Source organism: Spermophilus citellus (genome assembly GCF_964194105.1).
Source record: "Spermophilus citellus genome assembly, chromosome: 6".
Lineage (NCBI taxonomy): Eukaryota > Metazoa > Chordata > Mammalia > Rodentia > Sciuridae > Spermophilus > Spermophilus citellus.
In genome coordinates, this window is record NC_138187.1 from 130,895,445 (window position 1) to 130,921,528 (window position 26,084).

General features: G+C 52.5%; 1 protein-coding gene across 1 annotated transcript in view; it reads right to left on the reverse strand.

The window, feature by feature from the left end:
- NFASC (neurofascin) overlaps positions 1 to 26,084 on the reverse strand; it is a 175,289-nt gene that overhangs the window by 14,626 nt on the left and 134,579 nt on the right. The window contains exons 20-29 of the mRNA XM_081299468.1: positions 25,623 to 25,693; positions 24,093 to 24,315; positions 22,241 to 22,356; positions 19,947 to 20,151; positions 18,749 to 18,871; positions 17,518 to 17,691; positions 15,253 to 15,267; positions 10,011 to 10,271; positions 6,310 to 6,426; positions 4,814 to 4,966 (exon numbers count right to left, since the gene is read on the reverse strand). Of these exons, the coding sequence (XP_081155594.1) occupies positions 4,814 to 4,966; positions 6,310 to 6,426; positions 10,011 to 10,271; positions 15,253 to 15,267; positions 17,518 to 17,691; positions 18,749 to 18,871; positions 19,947 to 20,151; positions 22,241 to 22,356; positions 24,093 to 24,315; positions 25,623 to 25,693 (1,458 nt within the window). The remainder of the gene's footprint in view (positions 1 to 4,813; positions 4,967 to 6,309; positions 6,427 to 10,010; positions 10,272 to 15,252; positions 15,268 to 17,517; positions 17,692 to 18,748; positions 18,872 to 19,946; positions 20,152 to 22,240; positions 22,357 to 24,092; positions 24,316 to 25,622; positions 25,694 to 26,084) is intronic.

Sequence of the window (26,084 nt, forward strand, 5' to 3'; positions counted from 1 at the left end):
CCTGTCCCTCTCCCCAGAAAATAGGCTCAGGGGTGGGGCTTAGCCTGGTCTCCCCAGGGCTGGAGGCAGAGCCTAGTGTGTGGGGGGAGCTCCACTGCCATTTGCTTGGAAGAGGAACCCTTGACCTCCTTGCCTTTGTTCAGCCACTGCCCCCCCCCCCCCCCGCCTTGGTCTGAGGGGCCACTGTCCACCTTAAACTCCACCCTGTCCTTCCCAGTTCCTGGCAGGGGGTCTCTGACTTCACCTCAGCTCTTCCAGAGCCCAGCTGGAGGGAGACGCAGGCCCAGGCCTGTTGGGGATTCACTTATCATTCTTCAGCTGGACTTTGCTGCCACCTGGCAATCCTTTTATTCCTCTCTTTGTCCCTCCAGCCAGCCCAACAGCTGTGTGTCCAGAACCTGTCCTCCCTCTCCCTCGTGCGGCTCTGGCTGCCGTCTGCCCACATCTGCGCTGACCTCCCGTATTCCACGGACACTCTGGGGACCCTGGAAGCTTGAAGCCTCTGCAGCTGTCCCCTCCTCCTGCGCCAGAGGCAGGACCCTCTTCTCTCCCTTCTCCCCCAAACTCTCTCCCCTGCCACATAAATGGGACCCAGTGTTGCCTTCCTTGGTCCTTCATTCCCGCAGACTTCTGAACACCCTGGTATCACGTTCTCTTTCTTCCTCTTAGCCGTTTCCTTCCCGTCTGTTAAACTTGTTGAGGTTTCTTGTGTCTTAACAACCCTGAGGAGCGTGCTAGGCCTTCCAGCCCCAGCTCATGCACGGCCCTGTTTAGGGGAACTCCTCCATTTCCCATGGGGCCAGCTCCTGCCCAGTCCATTCCTCAACCCCACAAGCTGACCTCAAGCGTCCGTCGCCAAGCCCGCCTCTCCCCAGCCGCCCTCCATGCCCTGCCTCTTACCTATCACGGGACTGGTTCCAACTTCCCAACTGGCAGCCCTCTTACTCATCTCTCTGTTGTCCCTGCTGCCAACTCCACAGCTGTGAGCCCAAAGCTCCCTCCTGGTGGCACTGATGGCATGTGCCTCGCTGCCCACCCCCGCCAGTGACTTGCCACTCTTGCCCCGTCTAATGGCTGCCGGTGCTCTCTCCCATCCACCTCACCGTCCGTTCTAGAGGGGTCCCCTCACATCACGCCCCCAGGGCCAGTGGAGACAGTGAGGCATTATGTCATGCTCTAGGATGTTTCACGGTAATGCCACCTGCCTTCTCCACCCCAGCCTGGCCTTCAGGGTGCTGTGTAGTCTCCCTCTCTGTGCTTCTGCCCATCCTACCCAAGAGAGCCTGGGCCGCCCTCTTCCAGCTCACCAACTTTCCACGTTCTCCACCTCCTTCCTGAACCTTCCATTGCTCCAACTCATACCATCTCTGGACTCTGACATGGCTCCCAACTATTCCACATGAATGTAACATTAACTTGTCCTGTTTGCTGGATCCTAATTGTACTATTAAAGTCTTGAGAACAGGGGATCTTCTTGAGCCCCCTAGTATTTAGCATGATGCTGGTCAAATAAAAGAGATCAATGACTACATGTAATCCTAATGTAATACAGTTAACCTGGGATCCTGCTCTAGGTTTTACCCCTAATGCCACCTAGGGGTCACATTTATGCTGGCTTGCCCACACATGAGGCCCTAGTAGACCAATTACTTCACTTGTGTTTGGACAGTGGCACATATTTTTTGCAGAGAAGTTGATTTTGCCATCTTCTTGGTGCCTATTCTTATCCTCTGGCTGCCATCTCCATGATATTCCAAGTCACAATTCCAAGGCAAAGTGGCCACATGGGCAATTTAGAAAGCAAACATACCTTTCCACTCCGGACAGTACCAGGTGAGTTCAAGCATACCTTCAGTCCTTACTGAAGGGTCAAAGAATTTCCTATGACATAGAAGGCACTGATGGCATATGCCTCACATACCCCAAGTGGGGTATGTGGGCCCAACCACACCCCATCAAAATGGGTTAATTTCTCAAGAACCAAAAGAAATTTAGGATTTAATGACCTCACTTGGAAGGTGACCCCATGGCTTGGGCTGTGAGAGGAAGGATTTTAGCAAGGCTCCCAGGCAGTTACACTTGACTGCCCAGGCTGTCCTCAATCAATCTGCTATGCTGGTTTGGGAGCCAATGCTCTCAACATTCAAGGAGTTGGTGCATGTACACCACCACCTTCAGCCAGGAGTGATGGGAGCCTGAACAGCACCCAGCCAGTGTAGGCCCAAATGTCTTTCGCTCTGGACCAAAGCCTCAGTGTCAAGCCCCACCACTTCCCCAACCCCGTGAGACACAAGCACTACACCTGCAAAAGAGGCGGTTCCACTGACTCCTGTGTCTAGCTGGGAGGAATTTGATTGGCTACAGAAGATAGGCCAGTCAGCCAAAGTCAGCAGAATTCTGGAACAGGGGTCAAGTAACAAATATAACAGATAGCCTTTCCTCACATACATGTGGCTTGGCGTAAGCACCACTGTATACCCCTCCATGCCCTCCTTCCCTGTTCTGTAGTCCCTCCTGCCTTCCTGGGGTCAGAGCAGGCCTGACTGCTGGCCCATCACCACCAACCACCACAGGACAGGAAGGCTGCTTGCCCCCCACCATACACCTAGCTGCAAAGGGCCAATGGGTCTCTAAGGGTCCCTCTGAGGGTCCCAGGTTATGTGTCTGCAACACCTCACGTCTCTTTGGTTTCAAAAGCTTCAAGGAGGTGATTAACATCCCAATGGGATCTTTTTTGGTGAGGGCTAGAGAGCCCAGTAGCATTCCCAGTGGTTTCCTTCCATTTCCTTCCAGAACTACTGCAGAATGTTGCTTCTGCTGACTAAAGTGACGACGGCCTGCGGTTGCCTAAATGACCAGTGGTTGGGGCCCAGAGATGCTTGTAAATTTGCTTTGATGAAACATGAGGATCTGGGGGATTGTGTGGACTTGTTTCTGGAGTCCACCCACAGGAAACAGTATGCATTTCTGAAGGATTTACACACACACTAACAGGCACACACAGACTTTGGAAAGTGAAAATATTTTCTCTCCTCATGCGGTTTGCACATAGTAATTTCCAGCAAGCCTGGGAGGGAAATGAGCAATATGAACTCAGAGCTAGGGTCATGAGCCTGCCTGCTCCAGCGTATGGGGAAGAGTCTGGAAGATGTGGCAGTTGTTCTGAAAGCAGGCGAAGAGAAATAAGTCTCTAAGTCAACATTCAGAAATAGGGGCTTTGGCTGTGGAAGAAGTTGCTGCAATTTCTTTCTGTACTGTCTGCCTACTACCTGGACACAGAGCAGGATACCCCCAGGGCCAGGACCTGCTGGGTCCTTTCCTCTCTGGATTTCTCTCCCTAACCTCACCCACAGTGGCAGAGCTTAGCATCCGGAGAGGCTAAACTCTGAAAGAGCAGGCTGCGCTGGCTTTCGAAGCATTCCCTAGGGCGGGCCTCTATTCTCACTATCATCTTTGTTTCCTGCCCCTGTTCTGGACTCAAATTTATAATGAAGTACGATGAAATGAAATGCATGCACCAATGAGCAAGAGCACAGGACCCCAACTGGGTCAGAGTCCAGCCACCTGCTCCGCTTGGTCAACTGTCCAGTTGCCTGGCTCCCTGTGACAGGACAGCCTGGCTGCTCAGATATCCTGCCAGAGTTGGCCCAGATAGCCCCAAGGAGGAGCCAGACTCCCTGAGTCTCAGTGGCATGGAAATGTGCATATTAGGTGGAGGCACAGGGAGAAAGACAGATCTGGAGGGACCAGGCTAGAAAGGGTGGGGGGAGACAGATATACAGATGGGCAGTGACTCCCAAGATGCAAGCTTGCAAAATCAGCCTTGCTGGGCCAGACACGGGGAGGGTAATGAATATTCAAGTCAATGTTCAGAAATTCATATAAATCATTGTGATTCCCCCCCCCCATGCATCTAATAACCTGCATCTGATTAGAACATCCCTAGAGTCAGGGGCTGATCCTTTTCTCTCTTAATCTCTCCCCCCACCCCCACAAATACCCTTCCTCCCAGAGCTTAGCATACAGGCTGATTTGAAAACTATACACAACCCAAGAGTCCGCAAGGCCACCAGGCTCCCAGCCACTCCTCCAGCAGACAGACTTCTGAACCCCAGCCCTTTCCCCGAGCCACCCGTCACCCTGTTCATTTGACACAACAAAGATTCTTCTCCATGCACAGCAGAAGCCTCTACAGAGCAAGAGCTTCCTCCCCTCCCCTAGCAGGACAAAAAGTCACCTATTTTTAGGTAAGACAAAATTGGGACAAAAATGAAATCAAAACAAAGCCTTAAACAAGTTGTGTCACGCACTGGAATTTTTCTTGACAGATGATGGTGGCAAGACAGTAAACATACACGCTGATCCCTGCTTGGGTTCCTGGAGAGATTTTTGGATCAAGTCCCTGTGACAGCCCTGTTCCTTAATCCCCCATGGAGGAAGCAGCCCCTGAACACCTGGGGCAGGCGGCCTGACTCCCAGCAGCCCCCAGACCAGCACACCACAGTTTGCATATACACTAAGCCCTTTTGTTTAGGACTTAGCAGGGGGGACCACGCAGTCCCTGTCTTCATTATACAGTCCTTTGTTTCCTTGGATCCCCGATCAGCCCCAGGGGCCCAGAATCAGTTTACTTCTGGCTGTGCATGCACACCTGGTTCCTCTGGCTTCCTGGGGAACTTACACATGCCATGCAAGGTGGGGAATCAGGCAGAGATGAGTCTTCTTTCCAGGGAGAAAAGGCAAGCCGGAAGCAGAGGATGAGGATAGAATGCCTCATGCTTGCAGGGGACGGCCAGGCCAGCTCCCCGCTCACCTGTACTGGTCATAAAGGTGATGACGGTACTGCTGATGCCCTCGTTGTCCCGGGAATAAACCCTCAATGTGTACGTCATCCCAGGATAGAGGTCTGTCAGTTGTATAGGCTGGGCCTGGGCCTTAACAGGGACAGTTTTTTTCGTATGGTTGCCTGGGGAACAGAAATCTTGGTCAGCCTAAAGCCAGGCACCGGGAGCTGGAGAGACAGTGCTTAGTTTCCTGGTCACCTGTCAAAGGTAGAAAAGGGCAAGGGGACCGCGGGTCCAGTCCACTGTACAGACCAGGAGAGAACCAGACAGCTAGCTCCCCAGTGCTTGTCCATGCAATGCTAGTGCTCTCTCTCTTCCATGATGCCCCTTCCACAAAGGACACTGTTTCCTCTTATAGTTCTCCTTCCTCACCACAGTCTTAGCGCTAAACATATCAGGACCTGCTTAAATCTTTAGCATGTTGGTGGACACTCCACTGCCCTGGAAGTGATTTACTTCCCAAGAGGGATCTTTCTGGTGAGGGCCAGAGAGCCAGTCAGCATCCCTCATGGTTACTGGAGATGGGACAGGAAGAGTCCTTGACTCTCCTTGGCTCTCACTCCTGGCTTCACCTCTCATGTCTCAGCAAGTGGCAAAATCACATACCAGGTAAAGCACCTGTGTCTGCGCTGCAAGGCAAATGGTGTTGGTGTGTGTGTGTGGGGGGGGTGCACGGGCCAAGCTGAAAAATTATATGGATCAAACAAGAGGATTCCAGATACTGTGGACACAACGTCTCCTCCAGATACAGAGAGTGAAGAGTTGGCTTGGCATTCCCAAGAGAGCTTTGGGTGGGCCATCCCAGGTGGGTTTTAAGGCTCGTGTGTGGCTTAGCTGCTTAGAGCACATGCTTGAGAAGCCAAGGTGTAGGGTTTGACCCCACAGGACCAGGGGCCTCCACTCAGAGAGGCTGGATGTTCTGACCGTGTTCTGTAGTCTAACCAATCTGTTCCTTGGTCCTAAGATCTAGGAAAAAGAGCAAACAGCTTGTCACCAGCTCTCTGAGACACAGGGCTCTGGCTCCTGTCTCAGACTGTGGCCCTCTCACATTCTGCTGTGAACAAAACACAGCTGGAGCCCAAGTCTGTGAACTGGCCTGGTCTATCTGGTGAAGCCATCAGGATACACATTAGGACATCAACACAGAGGTGAGCTTTGGCTTATTTTGGGGTGACTGAGAACCCTCATTCTGGGCAGGAAATGGATGGAGGGCTCGGCTGCCTGGGTCTTCCATAGTACTTGCAACTGGAGGCCTTCACTAATGGCTTTGGAAGCCCCTACCTTCTCTTTCAGTCCGCTCCTCCCACCTCTCTGCCGCCTGAGAGCATATCGATTTCATTAAGCTATAATTAAGCCAGGCTAAAAGGCCTCTCTGAGCCTGGGGGACTTCACAGGATCTCTTTAATGGCATCTACCACTAAGAGCCACTGCCGCCGCCACCACCTCCCCACACATCAATGCTTACTGTCGATGTACTCAACCACAAAGTCAGTTCCGGGCCCAAAATTGTGCTTCCAGGTGATGTTGGCCCATTTACTGTTGGGGAGCACCGTGACGTTCCATATGGACTGCTCATCGGGGGCTGGTGGGCAGGTTAGAAGAGGCGTTAGTGATGAGGAGGCTGGCAGCGCGGGAGACACCGAGACACACATGCACACCAGCATGTACACGCGCGCACACACACACACACACAGCTGGAAAAGGAAAGAGTCAAACATGGCTGTGCACAGGGCCCAAAGGAGCTCCAAGCTGCAGCCTTTGTGGCCAGGCCCGAGGAAGCCATCCGGGAACGAGCGGGAGCAGTTAGGAGGACCTGAATGGGAAGGAGAGCTGTCTATGTGTCCACACCGGCGGGGTTGGGCATGAAGAGTGGGTTTTGATCCACACTGTTGGAGACCGTAACCTGGGCTTATTTCCTTTTTACATTCCTTGTCATGGATTTGAGCAGTGCCAGGAAAGAGGCCAGGAATGAGGTCTCTGCTCAGGATGCCAAAAGAGTGGGAGACATGCTGTTTTTTTTCTTTCAACCATGGAAGTTCTACAGGAAGGTGAGGGTTGTCTTCGAAAGTCCAGCAAGAAAGGATGGGGGTGCAGCTCCTTGGTAGAGCACTAACCTAGCGTGTGGGTTTGAGTTCTCCCTGGGTTCAATCCCTAGCATTTACTGCCCCCCAAATCAAGAAAGAGTCTCAATGAAATGTGTAGGAAGGACGAGATCAAATATGGGAAAACCCTACTGGGCTTCTAAACTGGAGTAGAACAAGGGTCATCCAGATAAGCGACCTGGAGTTGTTCTTGGCCAGTGAGACCCTGGATGCCACACACAACCACCCCCGATTGCCTATGGTGACTGGGGGCTTAGAACCTTGGGTCCCAAGCACAGACAGTATGAATCCTTCTTCTCTCTGTCAGGGACTAGATGGGACCAAGAGAAGAGAATCCCTTGACACCCAACCCTCCAACCCTCGGTGATCCAGACACTAGAAGAACACCATTCGGTTGGCTTCTCAGCCCCACAGAGTCTTTGAGGCTTGATCTCTCTGAAACACAGAGGACATTAATTATCTAGCTCCTATGAGCTGGGAGCTACTTTATCAAAGCCATGGCGCTGTCTGAAACCATAGTCTATGAACAGAAGAATGGCACTAATCTTCAAATGCAATCATTTTTCAAGAGTCCCAGCAGTCTGATTACCCCATTTTCCAGCAAAGATTTAATAGTGGAGGACTAGCATGAAGCCTTGTATTTCAAAGACTTTACAAGGGTGGCTTCTGTATATTTTATTAGCATGCAAGGGGGCACTGTCACCAACTCACTTGTCAAAAATAAATGAATAGAGTACATCAGGGATGCATTTATTCATTATCTATTTGACATGTGACTGAGTCTGCAGGGATGGAGAAGTGATAAAAGACTTCCTGGTTTTTTTCACTTCAAAGAAGTCTCTTTTCTACTACAACCCTGTCAGGTGGCGGCTTGCCCCAGGTGAACACGAGGCATGTTAGGTGAAGACCAAAAAAGAGGTGTCACGAAGACACCTGAGGGTACTCTCCATAGGGAGGGCAGAGGTAGGCTTCGCCACTTGTCTGCCAGATATTTCAATTGTACTGGCTGCTTTAAGCCCCCTCAAATCCTAGCTCTTTGGAATTTGATGGTTCTTGCTAGTGGGAATGAATTCATGATGAGCCATGTTTTAAGGAACTGAGTTTTTTCCTCCTTAGCTTGGGACCCTGTAAAATAGATAGAGTATTTGTGTTTGGTCCCAATATAACATTGACCTAAATCTGACTATTTTCCAGGGTACAAAGATGGGGGCGGGGGTGGGTTTTAGGAAAGATCCCGCAGTGGGAAACAAAATGATTCGGAGATGGGAATGGAAGTAAGGCATTGCACACAGAGAGGTCAAGATGCTGACCACTAAAGAACTGGAAGTTCAAAGAGAAGGACCAAGAAAGCAAGCCCTCAATAACCAAAACCCAGAGACCAGTGAAACTCCACGTCACATACAACCTCAAGAATGGGATCCTAATTGAATAAATTATACTCCATGTATGCATAATATGTCAAAATACACTCTACTGACATATCTATCTAAAAGAACAAATTAGGAGGAAAAAGGGCAAGAAAGGAGACACCCACATCCTTCCACTGACTCCTGGCCTGAGTTAGGGAGTGTCCCTGAAATCTAAAAGAGACATGTTAAGAACAAATATAAAGGCCCCTTTTACTCTGAAAAAAGAAAACTTAATGAGAAATTTTGTTCAAGGATGTAAGATTAGATAAAGATGAGAACTGATTTTAAACATCCCGAGTGGCAGAGCCGTTCTGCCACATCAAGGGAAGTGGGGATGCTTGAGGAGTGTCCCTGAGCTCGAGATAAGATCAGCACCATGGCCATGCCCTCTGCAGCATCTCAGACCATGGTTAAAAACTTGGGTGTGAGTCGTGGGGCCAGGTCTGGGAGGCAGGCCTATCTTCCCAGAAGGCAAGTAACTGCCCAGGAGCAAGATTCACTGTTCCCCGGCTTCTTGGCACACCTCTTCTGTGAGTTCAAAGCACTCAATGACAAAGATGCTTCAATGTGGCACCAGAGAACAATCACTAAGTTGCTGACCACAACCTCTAATAGCCTAGCAAGTTTCTCTTCAGGCAACTTTCTCTTCAAATGAGTACTGCTTAAATGCTAGATATTGCGTGGATAGAGCGAATTGGTGGTTTCAAGATCACCTGTCTCTCCTCACTGCTCATTAACACCATGCAATTGAACTGAAACAAATACACGCACATTAAGCCTCCATGCTCTTTCAGGGGGCTGAGAGAAGAGGGTCAGTTGGGAGGCAGTGAAGCCTCAGGGTGGAGAATGTGCTAGCCTGGGACTGCTGGAGGAGAGTTCTGGGGGCGTCTGGCCAGCCTTATCAACTGCCTTGTGCTGATTTGATAGCTGGCCTGTGGGCTCAGGAGCCTAGAGATCCTCCCCTGGGTTCTAAGGAAAGACTGATGCTCAAGTTCAGAAGCCCTGCTGCATCCCCTAGGGTCGCCTAGGCTGGAGAGCTGGGCCTCCTGGCTAGCGGAGGGATGCAGAGTTGCACGTTCTCCTGGCTCCACCGTCCAGCCCTGGGATCCATCCTGACCAGGGACCCCCAGAATGGCTGCAGTTTCCCTTCGAGGCATGCATCTGGGGGTGTAGGAGACATGGACGGGAAGAGACATGGAGCCCACTTTGGGCATTATGGGACAACCTGGCAATACCATTTCCTGGAAGCTCTGACTTTTAAAAATAAATGTCTCTAAGAGTTCCTTGGGGAAAGAGGCTAGGAGGAAAGTGGGATTCTAGGAACGGAGCTGCCTGGCGTGACCAGTCACTTTCTGCTCCATGGCCTAAATTCTGCAAAGCTGGGCACAGATATGGCGGGAGCCAGAGGCTCTCAGGGCAGCTGTGGCCTCTGTTGAAGTGCATGGAGCTGAGGCAGGATGAGGAGTGCCCCACGGGTGCAGGACCACCCAAGCAGGGGCAGTATGTGTGTGGGGGCTCTGGGCCCCTAGGCTACAGGCAGACCCTGCCCCAGACCCCACCTCCCAGCTGGAGGGGGCTACGATTGGTCTCTTAAGACAACTAGGGAGGTGGGCCCCGAGGGGACAGGCAGGCGCCGGGGCAGTGCGCAGCAGTACCGGATTCCTGTATCTTAGTCCCGGTGGTGGTGGTGGTGGGAGGACTCTCCGTGGTGGTGGCGGCAGTGGTTGTAGTAGTTGTGGCGACGGTGGTGGTGGTGGTGGTGGTGGTGGTGGTGGTGGTGGTGGCGATGGTGGTAGGCGCCACAGTTGGGATGATGGGGACTGTTGTGGCTTCGGTGGCGGCGGCAAGGGCAGTAGCATCAGTACTGCTCACAGCGCCTGTGGCGCCCTCGGTAGTTGGGGGCAACGTGGGAGGAGCTGAGAGGGAAACGCAGAACAGCCGAGTCCGGTTGGTTTGGCTGCGCCCCCTGCACGCACGCACGCACGGCCCCCCGCGTGCACGTGAGGCAGGGCGCCAGGGGAGGGGCTTAGAGATCGAAGCCTCCCGAAGCGAAACGAGCAGCCCCGCAGCCCCGACGGGTTGGCCAGCGGAAACACAACCATGGAAAAGGAAGAGAATGAAGCCTGGGTGCGTTTCATTTTCTTCTCATGGTCTGTGTGGTCGAAGCACCCGGCATGCACCCAGTTGAGACCCGGGGGTAGCACAGAGTCCCAGGCCAAACGCCATCCAGACACACGACCAAGCAGCACCAGTTGGGTCCAGCCCTGGAGCCCCAGTCTCCTCTGAGGTGTGCAGGCGGCTGGGCCCTGTCCTGCAGGGGCACAGGGCAGCCTGCCATTCCCAGCCCTTTACTCCCAAATCACCCTTTGTCACGCCTGCTTTAGTTCAAACAGCCACCCAGAGCCAACGGGACAGAGAACAGTCCCCACTCTGCGAGGGAACCTTGCAAGCTCCATCTGCAGCTCCCTGTGCCTGCCCCTGCTCTCAGCCACCAGGCTTAGCTCTTCCTGTTGTCCTTGGCCTCTCCTCCCTCTCCCCCTCTTCCTCCTCTGCCTAATGATGACCCTTCCCCCTATGACCCCAATTACCCTGACTTCAGCTAACTGCTTTTCTTTCTAGGAAATCTGGGGTACAGGTACCCCAAGTCTCTCCTGTTCATGTCAGAACCTGGGAAAAGGGCACTGATGGGATCTGTCCTGGGCAGCACCATCTTCCCAGCCTGCAGGAGACACAAATCCCAGCGGCCAGGGGGTGTCCTTTCTTTCTAAGTCTCCCTCTGGGGCACAAGGTGGGGGCACAGGATGGTTCAACCTGGGCTCACTTTCTAGTACCCCCAGATCCCATCCAAAGCAATCCTTGGCTATCAGTCAGTGCTGGGGGCCTACATCTATATATTATATACACATGACTACTTCTTCAAGGATCCAACTTCCTTCTCTAGAAGGGCCATGGAAGCTAACAAAGGGTTACCCTATCCTTACTCTCCAGTTTCAATATTTCAATATTCAAAAACTGAGAGTGTAAGAAGAATGATGGGGGCAAATCCAAGAAACAGATCTACTTCTCTGCCTTGCACTCCATCTCCTGTGATCTGACCATGGCCCATTTAATAGTGTCGATGTTAATGGGGCAGCAGATAGAGAACTTAGGCATAAACAGGTAACTCTCTCAAGGAATAGTGACTTCCCTCCCTCCCTTGTATCTCTAGAAGTTCAGGAAAATAATAACCCCTGTCTCTCCCACCCCCACAGAAGAGGGCTAGGGTGGGGGAAGCCAGAGCAAGAATTGCCGGAGGGCTTTTCTGTGCCGAGAATCCAGTGACCCTAAACTCTTCAACCAGGGCCTGACCAACAAAAGCCCTTTCATTCCCTTGGGTATTCAGTATTACAAGTTCTCAGCAGAGAGGGGGGGGATGCTCCTGGGGTCCCACTGCTTTCCTGTTCTAAGATCAGAGGTGTCACTGGCGCTGAGGGTACTGACCACAGGAATCACACTGGGGAGCGGACTATGCCCCACGCATTCCAGGGATTCCTGGGCAAGTTCAAAGCCAACAACACGATGGTCCCCAAGTCCAGTCAACTCAGGAACACATGGGAGGAGGGACATGGGGACACACACCCACACCCACACACAAACACACACACACACACACACACGCACAAGCCAGAGGGACCACGAGGCTGACCCTCTTAGGGTTGCTACCTTTTAACTTGAATGACCCCACGCTGGGTAGTTCAGGGACAGGTGCAGTGATTGTACATTCCCAGGTCCTCGAAACTAAGTTCAACCTCCCCCAAAGCCACACACACACACACACACACACACACACACACACACACACGGTCCTTGGCTCTTGTACAGAGACATCCACGTTCACACCCCCACAGCTCCCACAGGGCATTCTAACCAGAGCCCTGGGGACAGAGATGCTGAGAGAGACCAGAGACTGTTCCTCACTTGGCACCGCCGGCCAGAGACAAAGGTAGGCCATGATTCTGGGGAAGCTTCCACACCATCTGTGTCCACCCTCTAATGGCCACTTCTGCCATCACTTTCTCTCTGCTGAGGCGCACCTAGCTGCTTTCCCAGGGTGTTCGTGAGAGGGAATACACAGGGAGAGGGGATGGCAGCCACTGCCCAGGCAGCCTCCCTGGATGCCTGCTCTCTGTTACTGTGAGGACACACCCTCAGTGGGCTGAGGTCACAGCTGGCGAATCAAAGTGACCTCTGATCCATCCATTCCTCTGTCTGCTGTCCCCAGACTGGACAGGGCCACTGGGGACAGGGAGAGCAGAGGCAAGAAGGAAAGGCCGAGGGAGGCAGAGCAGAGTTGGGAGCACGGGCTGTCCGAGGGCTGGGACAGGTGGGCAAGAAAAGACACGTTTCCTATGGGGAAAAATGTCCACTGCTCAGGTCAAAGGGAATTCAGACCACTTCAACCACTGGGAGGAGCTGGGGGAGAGGATGGAAGGGCAATGATGCCCCGAAGTGGGGCTGGCTTATAAAATGAGTGACCAAGTGCCAGGCAGGCACATCCCTGGTTTGGATGCCATTTTTTAGCCACAAGAGAAACTATGGGTTTGGAAATCATCCTGACCAATGCTCAGTGGAGACCACCTGGACTGGCAAACAAGAAGAGGGACTAGAGACCCTCCATTACCTAAGGGCACCCTAGGGCAATCTGGAGCTTACACACAGGTCCCCTACCAGAACCAAGGCAGTGTCAACCCCAAGGGTGGCCTCTGGTATACTGGAAGACACTCCAGCTATGACTCACGGTTTTCTACCAGGTTTGGGGAGCACTGTGTAGGAGATGGAGAAAATTGAGAAGAAATGCCATGTCTCATTCATTTTCTGTGCCCACACTTGCCATGGAGCTGAGCACCCATTAGGAGCCCACCCAACATTTGCAGATCTGAGCAAGAATCAAAGACAAGGACAGCAGTTTCCAGACATTCCAAGGTGGATATTCAGTCCAAAATTGTCCACATGGTGTGAAAACTACCCTGGCCAAATCACAGACTGTCAGACAGATGGGCAGAAATCCTAACAGACTGAAGATACAGGTGGATGAGAGGGATTATCGTCACTGGGTGAGATAGGAACAGATCAGTTTTGGGGAAGAGTGCCCAGGTTTGGAGAGGATGAGAGGCAAGAGGGTGGTGCGCCGGACGCCGGGCCCACATAAAAATTTAGAACCTGAGCTCTATTGCTTGGCACCTACTGATGGTGCAGAAGGTTCTTATGTATGTAAAGCTGAGAACATTTGATATCAGCATATCGCATTTGCAACCAAGTGCAATCTGCCTCCACCACCACTTCATGTGGAAACCGAAGCCCAGGAAACACACTTGATTGACGGACAGAGACCCTGAGCTCATTCTGCATAATACATGCATTTGTGTCTTTTCTAAACAGAAGTAAGAAGTTGGAGTGTTGGGAAGGACACCTCTCTGCCCCTTCACAATTGCCACTCACAAGAGGGCAGGCTGGACTAGCACAGATGTCCACTGACCAGGGCAGACTCCCTGCTGCCGGACCCACCTGCCTTGGGTCCTGGTGCCAGAACTGGGGATGTGGATGGGGAGCGGCTTGACCAATGAGCTTCGAGCTGACTTGCCCAGCTCTCCCTGCTGCCCTGAGCACCTGCTATCATGGTCACAAAAGAAACTCACATATGGACTTGAATCTGAAAGTCAGGGGAACCCCTAGCGTGGCCAGGATGGCTCTGTCACGCCCTGGAAACCTCTGTCCTGCATGCTAGCAGAGGTGTTCAGATCCTGTGGGAAGGCACTGGGCCCCAGCTGGCCCAGGTTACTGGGGGCAGGGTGGTGGAGAGGACTCAGGGAGGGGAGGGATGATGGATGGCTGGTCCCCACCTACAGATCTGGCTGGCAAAACACATAAACTGAAGGAAGTAGGATATGCAACAGAAATAGAACCAACCTAGAAAGGGGGTGGGGGAATTAGTGAACCAAAGTGGGAAGGAAATCAAATCAGGCAAGGTGACATTCTCTTTATAAGCCAAGCCTCAGATTCCTTGCCTGAGTCTCTGTTCTCCCCCGCTGCCTGGAGCTCCACCTGATACAAATCAGGCTCAGAGGAGGGTCAGGAAAGAAACCCTGGTGTCCTCTACCTAGTTCCTCCAATTTGGGGACAGGCCTCCTATGGTGAAGAGCCCTGTGATGGTCCTCAAACCCATGGCATGAGGACCCAAGGAGGAGCTTGATTAGCAGGTCAGCTCCTGGCTTCTGCTGTAGTCTTACCTCCCAGACCCCGAGAGTGGAGGCTGTTCTTACTGCTCAAGACTTTGAGAAGGTGGTTGTTTGAGAGGTGATCAGCCCACAGTGCCCAGTATATTCCAGGTCCTGGAGCACTGGGCCCTATCCAAGGACACACTCGCTTTTTCTCACTGTCCAGAACCCGCGGTAGCTGTCAGAACTGGTGCTGGACCCCCCATGCAGCATGCAAGACGGGCATGCACAGCATGCTCACCCTTTCAGGGAATGGTGGGTGACCTGAGCAGGAGCCAGGAGCCAGCTGCCCCTGATCCTGCTGCCTTCTAGGGCCATCTCTGTGCTTTCAGATGCCAAGCCCAGGTAAGGGCTCAGGGGGTTCATGGGAGATAATCACTCAGCTTCAGAGAACAGTGCAGCTCAGAGGGCAGGCTGGGAGCCTGCGTGAGCCCTGCCTTCCCAGGAGGGGACAAACAGGAAGCAGAGGGGAAACATGGAGCTCTCCCCTGGCCTATGCTCCTTCAAATCTGGCTTCCCCACCCCTGAAAGGATGAGTCTGCAGCATGCTTTCAGCCTCTCCCTCCTGCTCTGCCCTGGCTGGGCTAGGCTCTGCCTGCACTGCCCCATGCCATGCCCGTTACCTCGGCTGCTGGTACGGTACCTGCAGTTGGAGTAGCTTCAGACACAGCACCCAAGATGGCCAGAGAGAGGATGAGAGAGGGAAGAGAAAACAGAGTACAGGTGAAACCACAGGCCAAGCAAGCAGAGAAGTCCGGTTCATACCTGACCCAGAAGGTGTGGCCAGGCAGTAGCTGCTGCCCAGAGGATGCCAACTGGCAGGTGGGGGTCATGGTCAACCCCGTTAGAGTCAGGCATGTTCCTACCTTCCCACTTTGGTCTTGGAGACCTTTCTAATACATTCTGTTTCTACCCCCTGTTCTATGAGTAGTCATCTAAGAGGTGGCAATAGGGACAGTCCATTCAGAATACTATTTCCCCAGCTTTTTCTCTAAGGATGTGTCCTGCCCTACCTGGGACACTAAGATGCCAAGAATTGAGGGCATAAGGTATAGGTGGTGCAGCAGGCACCAACCCCAGTCAAAAGGATGGTTTCTATATCATCTCAGGAAGATGCTGCATAGTTTCAGGGTCGACAGGAGTTGGGGAGCATATTTGGTTGACCACTCCCATCTCTCCATTTCAATCTTGCAAAGCACAGGGAGTCATGGACCCCCTGACCTGGAATTCTGCTGCCATAATTCTTTCCCACCAGTTGTATTTTGTGAAATCCGAAACCCAAGCATGGACTGAGAGTCCTAAAACAAATCCCTGAATTTTCTGCAAATCTCCCAAGTTGAGAAGAAAGTCTCTCTTTGTTCTCTTGTCCCCTGGGGTTGCAGAACTTTCCCTGGAGCTGGACAATGGGGCTTTGTTTGCTGCCCTATGTAGAGATGGGAGTGTGGGTTGGGGAGTGGCTCTCCCCAGTATAGCTCCAATACAGCTCCAAATGCAACTGTGGAGAAAGTGCATTATGGTCTGGCCTTTGGTAATAGGCTACAACAGTTACTTACCTTAAAATCCCCAGCCTAGAAAATGCCCTGAGTCTGGGCTTAGAAAAGTACCTGGGGATGGGTTATTATTATGTGACTCACTCCTGATGTAAAGACCAGAGAGACTGCAGATTTTCCTCTGGCACCTGCCTAGTCCCTCTCCCCTGCCTCAGCACAGGCCTGCTGGCCAGTGAGGGACAAGGGGCTGTTGATGCAGCTACCCAGGAAGCCTGGGTGGGGTAGCAGACACAGCAGGGCCTGGCAGCCCCAGCAGGAAGTATGATGTTGTCCTGGGGTAGGGGAGGGGAGGGGCTCAGCAGACCCTGTTTAGGCCAGGGTCAGGCCGGGACCGAGCCTTCTGGGGACAACACTAGACATGACAGTATGTCAGCCTCAGAGTGCCTACTCACATCACCTCTTCTTTGGAGTCACTCCTTGCAGAAGGACCCTCTCCTTTGCTTGCGCTCCTTTTGTTTAGATACACAATCAGATATTATTGTGGATGCCTCTAGATGGTATGGATTTCAAGTTACCTTTGTGCCTCTTGTGCAGTCTGGCATGGCACATTATGGGTGTTCAAGTAATTATGGTTGCATAGACAATTGTACCTCTGGAGAGGTCCCTTTTCACAGGGGCCTGCCAACACCCAGGCTTTATGGGGTCTGGCATCCCTGGGCGGTTCCCACTCTGGCCAGTACGTGTGGGTGAGCCTGGAGCTCCCTCTAGTGGAGTATTGAGGCAGGTACAACTTGGGTAGGGATGCTTTGCACCAGGACCCAGGAGCTGAGCTCATTTGTTCTTTGTGAAGCAGGTGTGGGACAGGGTGCTGTGCTTCCCATCTCTCCCTCCTCTCTGCAGTCAGACAGCTTATCTCAGCTGCAGCTCTGCACAGGACTGGGCAACTGGCTTCAATCTTGGTGCTTTCCCCTGCCTCTTTGGCCCCACTGGTCCTTGGAAAGGAAGGCCTGACCCAGAGTTTTCCTGGGGCACCCTCCATAAAAGTCCTTCCTCTCCAAATAGGTAATCAGTTTCACTATTCTTTGGAGTTCATTAGCATATTTATTTCCAACAGGCTTCCCCTCCTCTCCTTCTCTCCACTTATATTCTCTTCCTTATTCCTCTACAAAGAGGAAAGATGGTGGATGTTAAACAGCTGAGCAAGTCAAGGCCAAGTGGGGCCCAGATTTGACCGCAAGTCTAAGGAGATCAGTTTTCCAGATACAGCGCCAGGCCTCTCTGTCAACATGTAGGACAGGTTGTCTCCTACTGGGGGTTTGGGGACTTATGGTCTTGCTTCCTCTTGGTCTCAGTTTGTTTTTCTAGGCATCTGAGTTAGCTGGAGTCTTTCACCCCAAGGACCACCACCACAGACCTACCTTCATTCGGGGGCGCTGGAGACTCCTCTGTGACTGCTTCCCCGGAGCCCACCTGCGTCCTGGCGCTGAGGGTAAAGCGGTAGCGTGACACAGGGTCTGCTCTCTGCATGGAGAACTTGGTCTGATTGGGAGAGAAGTTTTCCACCATCTGCTTTCCTACTTTAGTTCCATTAACTGAGGAGAAAGAGGTAGCGGAATAGAAGATGAACAATGCTTACCGTGATGGTTTATGTAATCTGCACCTATAAGAACCCAGTCTTAATTTTCTGGAAAGGGAACTGGCGGCCCCTGCCTGGTAACCTTCAAAGTGTGGTTTGGAGGCAGAGAGGTAGGTAGAACTCCCTCCCAGCTCCTAGACTACACCCCAGTGCTGCTTCACCCACCCTACTGTCTCTAGCTCACTTCGAAGGCATGTGGCTGATTCTGGAAGATTCAGTTTATAATTCCCAAGAGACATAAACCTCTTGAGTGCCTTGCTTCTGTTTAAACAGAGCTGGGGCCAATTCACAGGGCTTCTGACTGTTCCCGCCTCCTTTATGAGAAGCATGTTCAATATGCCACAAGGATGAAGGGTCAGGTCCAGAGATGGATACAGAAAGCACCCAAGCGCACAGCTGGCTGTTGCAATTGTTAACAACACAACACCCAGCCCTTTGTGTCTTCCCAGGGAGAAACAGCATCGCGTCCAGTAGAAGACTGTGTGATTTTCAAGTGCAATGACATTGCCATCCCTGCCTGGTGACGCTGAGCTCTTGAGGTGAGGTCTTCCTGACCGGGTCCTGATTTAATTTACTCCAGTCACTTGGCTGCTTATATATGGCCACCTTATCTTAAATGACACCTTCTTATCATGTCTCCAGGGGGTCTGTGGACTCCAATGCACACACTGTCTGCCCCACTGCACGGCAGCTTATTGGGTAAGGAACTCTCTCTCCTAGACCTGTAGGAGTTGGGGACAAGATCCTAAGGGCTGGGGTTGTCTCCCTCATTAGATGAGTTCCCTTCACCTCACCTGTCGGGTAAGAAGTTCCCTGCAGCAGATCTGTGCATGGATAGCAGGGATTGGGTCTCACCTGCCTCCTGTAATCCCTTCCAGAACTTTCTCCTTGGCCCCTCCATCCTCCCCAAAGGTCTCTGTACTCAGCCTTCCTATCTCAATTCCTTAGGAAAAGTAGTAAGAATGGATTCTGACTCCCAGATTATCACAGAGAAAGAGAGGGGCAGGACATACAGGCCACGTATTTGAGGGTGTATCCAATCAGGATCCCATTGGGGTGTTCCGGATGATCCCACTCCAGGTTGATTGTCTCCAGGTTGGGCTGCCGGACTCGGAAACGCCTGGGGGCACTGGGTACTTGGGGAAGGAGGAGGGAGCAGGGGAGATAAGGGGAGGGGGAGGGAGGATGAGGAAGATAAAAAAACAAAGCACAAGTATGAAAGCCTTGACCTTGGGCAGCCAGGGTGCTGGAAGGAACCCTAGGGGGCCAGAGCCCACTGCCCCATCCAGGAAATTGTTTCGCCCAAGGGTGAGGACAAGTGTGCTAGACTCTGCTGTTGAAATGGGGAGCAATGAGTCTGGATTTCAGCACACATTAGGCTCCAGTCCCGCAAAGATACCAAACCAGGCAGAGCCATTCCCAGGCAGGGAGCCTACTGCAGCTGATCTGTAGGAAGAGTGCAGTTCCTGGTCCTCAGTACCCGGTCCAGGTTTCTGACCCAGGAAGGCTGGGTTCATGGGTGAAGAGAAAGAAACCCAGGATGCAGCACCTGGGAAGGGCGGGAGTGACGGGCCAAGGTGGATGATGAAACCAAACCAAGACAGCGGGAAAGACAGGAATAAAGAAAGTGAGAGGGAAGAACAAAGAAGAGAAAGGAGGAACAGAAGAAGAAAAATGGGGAATAAGAAGAAGGCAAAGCAAATGCACAGTGGAAGGAGGCCTGGTAGGCATGGAGAGATGAGCCAGCGCGTCCCGGGGATCCAGACGCCAGGCTACAGGAGGGAGGGGCTGCCCCCCCCGGGGCCTCCACCCGCAGGGCCTCCACACTTAGGCGGGCTCTCAGTGACTGTGAGCGTCTTGGGTGCTGGAGAGCAAGTGGTCCAGGTGGCCAGGATGCTCATGCTCCTTCTGCCTGGGCAGGTGTTGGGAAACCCCAGGCCTCGCAGTGCCCTTGGGTCCATCTGCAGAGTCCATCTGCAGTCACTTCAGTTGACCACACCGGGCTTCTCTGGAGACATACCCTCTCGTCAAGGTAGGCCACCTCCATGATGTGGGAGTGGCGGAGCTGCTCGGCCAGCAGGCCATCAGCTCCCTGAGGCCACGCAGGTCACTTTGTGCTGTCCTGGGTGGAGCCATGTGGAGCTGCTCTGGGTCCTCTGGGGTGTGCGGACCTTGTTCTGCCCACCCCGAAGAGTGGCAGGGCAGACCTACCTCCTTCCGGGGTAGTAAACTCCTTGGTTTCGCTGCGGGGCCCGTCGCCTCTCCCATTCACCACAACCATCTCCAGCTTGTAGTTACTGTAGGGGAAGAGGCGGGACACCACACCCCGGGGACGGTCTCCAGGGAAGCTGGCCTGCTGTCTCTTCTGGGATACCCACAGGTTCTTCAGCAAGCTGCTCTCCCTCCAGTAGTAGGCCTTCGGGACAGAGGCAGGCAGGTGAGGGCGCAGGCCTCAGAGCGGGTTAGTGGTTAGTGTGGTGGTAGTGACCAGTCTTCCTTTTGCTTGCCACAGGCTCCAAGTCCCCAATGGCCTCATCAGTTCCACAGAGGCCTGGGGAAGCAACCTTAGAGTCCCCACTCACGGGCCACCATGAATATGAATTTATGTTGAACAAGAAGTAGCGTTTCACTCAATTTCTGAGCCATGCCATTCGGGGGAATGGGTGAATTGGCCAAACTTATATCTAGGCTGCCTCACTGGGAGATTTATTTCCAACTTGGGTAACATGTTGCTCAAGGAATCCATGCCAGAACCACAAGAGGAGCTGGGGCTCCAGGCAGGGAACGTTCTGCTCTGTGCTTGAAGACCACATCACCTCGAGTTAGATTAGTAGAGTTTAGATCGCAGCAGGCAGGAACCGACAAAGAGCAGGTTAAACCTGGAAATCTGAATGTGAGCAGAGGGCAATTTAATCCTTTGAATTCAAACGGTTTCTTTCCGTGTTGTTTGAAGGCTTTAGGGATGAGACGGACAGGTGTCCAAGAGACAGCTGCAGGTCCAAGTCAGTGGAGCGCGAGGTGGCAGGGTTTGGATGGGACAGGATGGCTAAGGAAGGTGGTAGTGTTGGAAGGTGCAGTGGAGGTCTTATTAACAGCAGGTAAGAAGGCACAGGTCAGGCTGTCACAGCAGTGTCACCCAGGCTGCCCACAGCAAAGTAAGGAGGAAATCCAGACTTAGGGGGACCTGATGGGAGCTTTAGCCAGATAAATATGCAGCAGGACAGGGAAGGGTGCAAGTCGATGGTCAGGGAGGAGCTCATTCTCCTGGGAATGTCATCTTGCTTTCCTACCCAACCTGCCAAATTCATTTCCCAGGAAGAGACTAAGCCCTTCTGCCTGTCCCCAAATGTCCACCAGCCAACTCTTGAGGACCTCTGGGGAACCCAGAGTTGGCTGTGACAATAGGGAGGGCACTTGCACCCTTTCAGTGGCTTTGCCTGTTAGTGCCGACTTTCCAAGACCAGGCTGGGCAAGGCAGGGGGCCACCGGGAGGGGAGGGGTGTAGCTCAGCGGTGCCTCAACACTGCACACGGAGACACCTGTGTCCACACATGCATGTGACAGATACAGGTGCCGTGCAGTGTCAACCCAGCCCCGCCATCCTTCATGGGATTTCTGCTCAGTAGAGTTTCTCAGCACATCTTTTGCAAGACACATCCGGGTAGGTGTGTACAGTCATAAGCCACCTGACAATATTTCGGTAAGTGAAGGGCCTCATGTGTGACGATGGCCCCCTGAGATGATGATGGAGCTGGCACGGTACCATCACCTAGTGATGTCCTAGCTGTAGTAGTTCCCTCTCATGTGTCTGTGGGGATGCTGGGGTAAAAGAATCGACTGCCAGCCAGGCACGTGAAAGTGCAGTACAAAGGACTCGATGAGGAGCACACACCGCTGTTACTGGCTTATGTATTTACCGTGTATTTATCATTATTTTATACTTTTTATCCTTCCATTTATTAAAAGAAAGTTGATTGTAAGACAGCAGCCACGTTACACTGGCAAGAGCGCTTTCAGACACCTTGTAGTTTTTGCACTTCCATGTTGCGTTGAGAGGCCATACTGACTGTCTCACCTATACCATCTGGGTTTGTGCAAGTACTGTACGATGCTGGCACAATGACAAGATTGCCTAATGACACATTTCTTAGAACATATCCTGTTGTCAAGTGACATATGACTGAGTGTATATATATATATATATTTTTTTTTTCTGGATGTATTTTTTAGCTGTAGTTGGACACAATATCTTTATTTTATTTATTTATTTCTATGTGGTGCTGAGGATAGAATCCAGGGCCTCACACATGCTAGGTGAGTGCTCTACCGCTGAGCCACAATCCCAGCCCCTCTGGATGTATTTTTGAGCAGCTAATCTTGAATCAACTTTAGGTCCAACAGACAGCCCCAGGACCACCTCCAAATGGTCTATGCCCCGCCTCCGCTACTCCCTTGCCCTGGTTATTGTGCGAGTGTTAGGTGGAGTTGGGAGCCGGCTTCCTCACTCGGTACTCCCTGAGCTGGCCCTGGACCGTGTCGGAGTAGACGCGGTTCCACTGAAGGCTGATGGCCGTGCTGTTCAGGACTCGGATTTTAACTTCGGTGGGTGCAGCCCTGGGATCTGCAATGTGTTGGGACAGAGAGCAAGTTATACAGGCAGGGCTGGCCTTGGACTCTAGGTCTGGACACTGGGTGCTGCGGGAGGGCAAGGACTATGGTTCCTCCATCAGACTACACTGCCAGGAGGAGCAGGAGCAGGCTCAGGCTGGGAGGGACTCTGTCTCTATGTCTAGAGGGCAACTATTTGTGAGGCTCTTTCTCTGGGCTCATCTGCCCCTCTGTTCCATTCTCCACCTTCCCCCACCTGCTCCGGGGCCTGGGAAGCCATGCTTCTGGAACATATCAGCTGAGCTCCTTGTTCTTGGGCTTCTGGATGAGTCTGGCCAATAGGAGGTGCCAATAGGAGGTCCCAGAGCAGGAGGAAAGGGAGGGTGGCTTCCTCTTTGCTGGGCTGCAGCTCCTGAGGGTGGGGTCCTTGAGAGTCATGGTGACTCCTTCATCCCCTGTGCCATCAAGGCTCAAGTGGCAAAATGGCTTCCTGATGTTGCTAGTCTCCAAGGAGGTTCACATACCTTGCTGTTGGCCCCTAATCCTGTCCCCCATAATCAGTAGTTCCTTTGGGGTGTGCATCTGTTTTCTGCCAGCAAGAAATGTTGCCACAGACTGGAGGTGACCTCACTTCAGTTGGGAAGGGAGTCTGATCCTGCAGCCCCTTGGAAAGGCAGGACCTTTGCCTCTGTTCTCTGCTACACAAGGAAGTCTGTCCCCGCCCCCTCTAATCTGCCAGAGCACAAGCCCTAGTGCAGACAGCACAGTGGAAACTGTGTGGTGGTCTACGAAGCCCATGACCAGAAGCTGCCTGGTTCACACTTACCAAGCAGCAGTCCCCACTGGACTCCAGTCTGGAAGTGTCTGCCACCCTCTGCTCATCTCCGGTGGGTCTGATCCATCATGTCCCCTAGAGCTCAGCCCTCACTTCTCTCCACTGCACTGCTGGAGGACCACTGGCCCTACGCTGGGCCCAGTACTGCTCCTGCTGGGTCCACTTCCTCAGGACTGTCCTTCTTCCCTCCCTTCTGCTCACCCCATTCCACCTCCATGCGCTCAGATCCGATACCAACCAAACTGTGCAGCATGAGCCCGGAGGAGACTCCACTGATCCTCTGCTTTGCTTGGGAGCCAGCAGGACTGATGTGCTGGGTCCAGAGAGACACCAACCTTCTTCATACCTGTCTAGAATCTGGATTTACCCAGCACCAACTCCAAAGAACTCTCTTTATGCTCAATTCCAAGAGCTGGGAGCAGCCCTGGGAACGCTGGCAGCTGGCTGATCGGAAACATTCAGGTCTGTAGACTTCCCCATCCCTCAAGGCCTGCCCTGCCTGTGGGGAGAATCTGGCCCTTGGCCTGCCTCCTCAGAGGTGTTCACTCCAGTTCTTTGGGATAGTCCTCAAATCTTTCCATGGCATGTCCACACAGCAGCCTGGCTGGGGATCTGGAGACCTGGGTTCGATTTTGAAGCCCGACATTTGCTATCACATACTGCTGGCTCTCTCTTGAGGGCCTCAGCTTTCTCATCCGTAAAATGTGAGAGCTGGAATAAGTGAGGACAGGACAGGACATCTAGTTTGATGGTGGTATTTCCACTCCTGATGTCATTGGGTGCCTGCATGATCTGGGCCACTGCAGCTGGTTCCCAGGAACCTGCCCTCCTACAACCCACCTCAAGGTTCCTGGCCTCAAGGGGGCCGGTCTGGGAGGGTCCTGCTGGGGAGGGGAGAGGGGGCAGGTACTCACAATCTTCTCCGGAGTACCCGATGATGGTGTCGGGCTCGGGGGCCTTCCCAAAGTCATTTTCAGCCTGGACCCGGATCTCATAGGGCACATAGACAGGGGTATGCCCCACCACATAGCGAGAGCCCCACACAGTGACGTTGTTCCAGGTCTCTCGAGTCTCTCTCCGCCGCCACTTGACAATGTAGCGCAGGTTGGGGCCAAAAGCAGAGGTGGCATTCATGGGCTGTACAGGGAGAGAAAGATGGGCGGGCAGGGTGGAGAGGGTGCAGGTGAGGAGCCTGGTCCCCTCCTATGCCAAGCACCCTTCCTGGCTGACCTGGATCAGGAGAGAGCACACTCCTCCCCTCCAGAGCTCTCCCAAAGACAGGAGTCCTAGAGATTCTGCAGCATGTTGATTGTTTATGACAAAACCCTTCCCTGAGACTCAGTCACTCTGACTCTGAGAGTCACCACATTTGCAGGCACAAAGGGAGTGAGAGCTTTATTATCAACAGAAGTCATCCTAGGATGGAAGCAGCAAGAATACAAAAAGACGGACAGAAACAGGATCTCCAGAGTGAGAAAGGGACACGGGGGTTTAACCGTGCCTGTCCCCTGTTGATGAACCTGAAATTACAAAACTGACTTTAGTTCCACCAAATCCAGGTGTACGTCCTGACCTTCCCAACAGATAAGGGTTCTTTAAACATGGGTGGCATCCTTTCTTTATTCTCTAAGAACCTGGTGCAGGAATCAGGTTCCCAGAGGCTGCCATGCAGAGCAGGAGGCCCAGGAGTCCTGAACCTGGGTCCAACCTGCTAGAGAGGAGCCCTCAGGGAGGCAGGGAGGATCACCATTCCCAGCACAGGGACATCCTATTTGCATTGCAGGGGGCAGCAGCTCAGAGATGCTCATGTTTCAGTAGCTACATCTTTATCCCCCAAACTGGGAAGCCGTTTAAAAAAAATCATTTTGAGATCACATATCTCGATTTGGCGTTTGAAAATGCAGTCAGTGGGTCAAGATAAAGATAGTACTTGACCATCCTAAGCTGGTCAAGGAGTGGGAGTCTTTGGAGTCACCTAGTCCATGCTGTGGCTAGAAGAGGGCTTAACACACTGCACCTTAGATGCTGGTCTCCCCTGCACATCTACCCATGGCCAAGACTCAGAACACATCAGAGCTGGGTGCTGAGGTTTCATCTAGATCTTTCCTACAGTCTAACTCGAGTCCCTCCTTCTTCAAACGAAACCCATTTGATCTTGCTGGCATTCTCTGATTTTTCCTGGACTGGCGGTCTACAGGACTTGGTCACCTCTGATCCTGACTCTGCTTTAAAATTTTGCTCCCAGACACTTGTCCTGTTTGGTTTCTGGATGCTCAACTCAGAGAGGTGCTTGGTTTCTCAGAGAAGAGCGGCTGCCAACACCGGCTCTATCTTCTGAACCACACTCTGGTCTCAGGGGGATGGAGAAGGGGCTGCCAGGTGCACATGGGCAGGTGAGCTGGCCCATCAAGGACGGGGGCGGGGGTGTTGGGAGAGGTTCTTACTGTCCACGTGATTTCCATGTTGTTCTTTCTGGTTCCTTCTCCCTTTACATCACTGGGGTTGGACTCAGGAGCTGGAACCAAACAGACACAAAGTTCAAGTCTAACTTGTTGCTTCACCAGGGCTCAGAAAGCCACCCCCCCCCCCCACCTGACTGGTCCCTTCTTCATTCCGGCTTTTCTCAGCCTCTTATACACTGAACTCACTCCGTCTTTTTCTCGTGTATGATATGCCTTCCTAGCTAAGGCTTAAACTCCTAAAGCAGAGCTATTTCTTTTAAATTTAATCCCTTATCAGACTGCAATTAGCATAAGGCTTTCCATACTGCGGGTGGTCAATAAGCCAATTCAATGCGGATTATCCTGTTCATGGATTATCCATTAAATATGTTTCATACCAGATTGCTTTATCCCCAGCATTTAACATTTTTGGGGGAGCATCTCCAACCTCTATGAGCCGGTGAA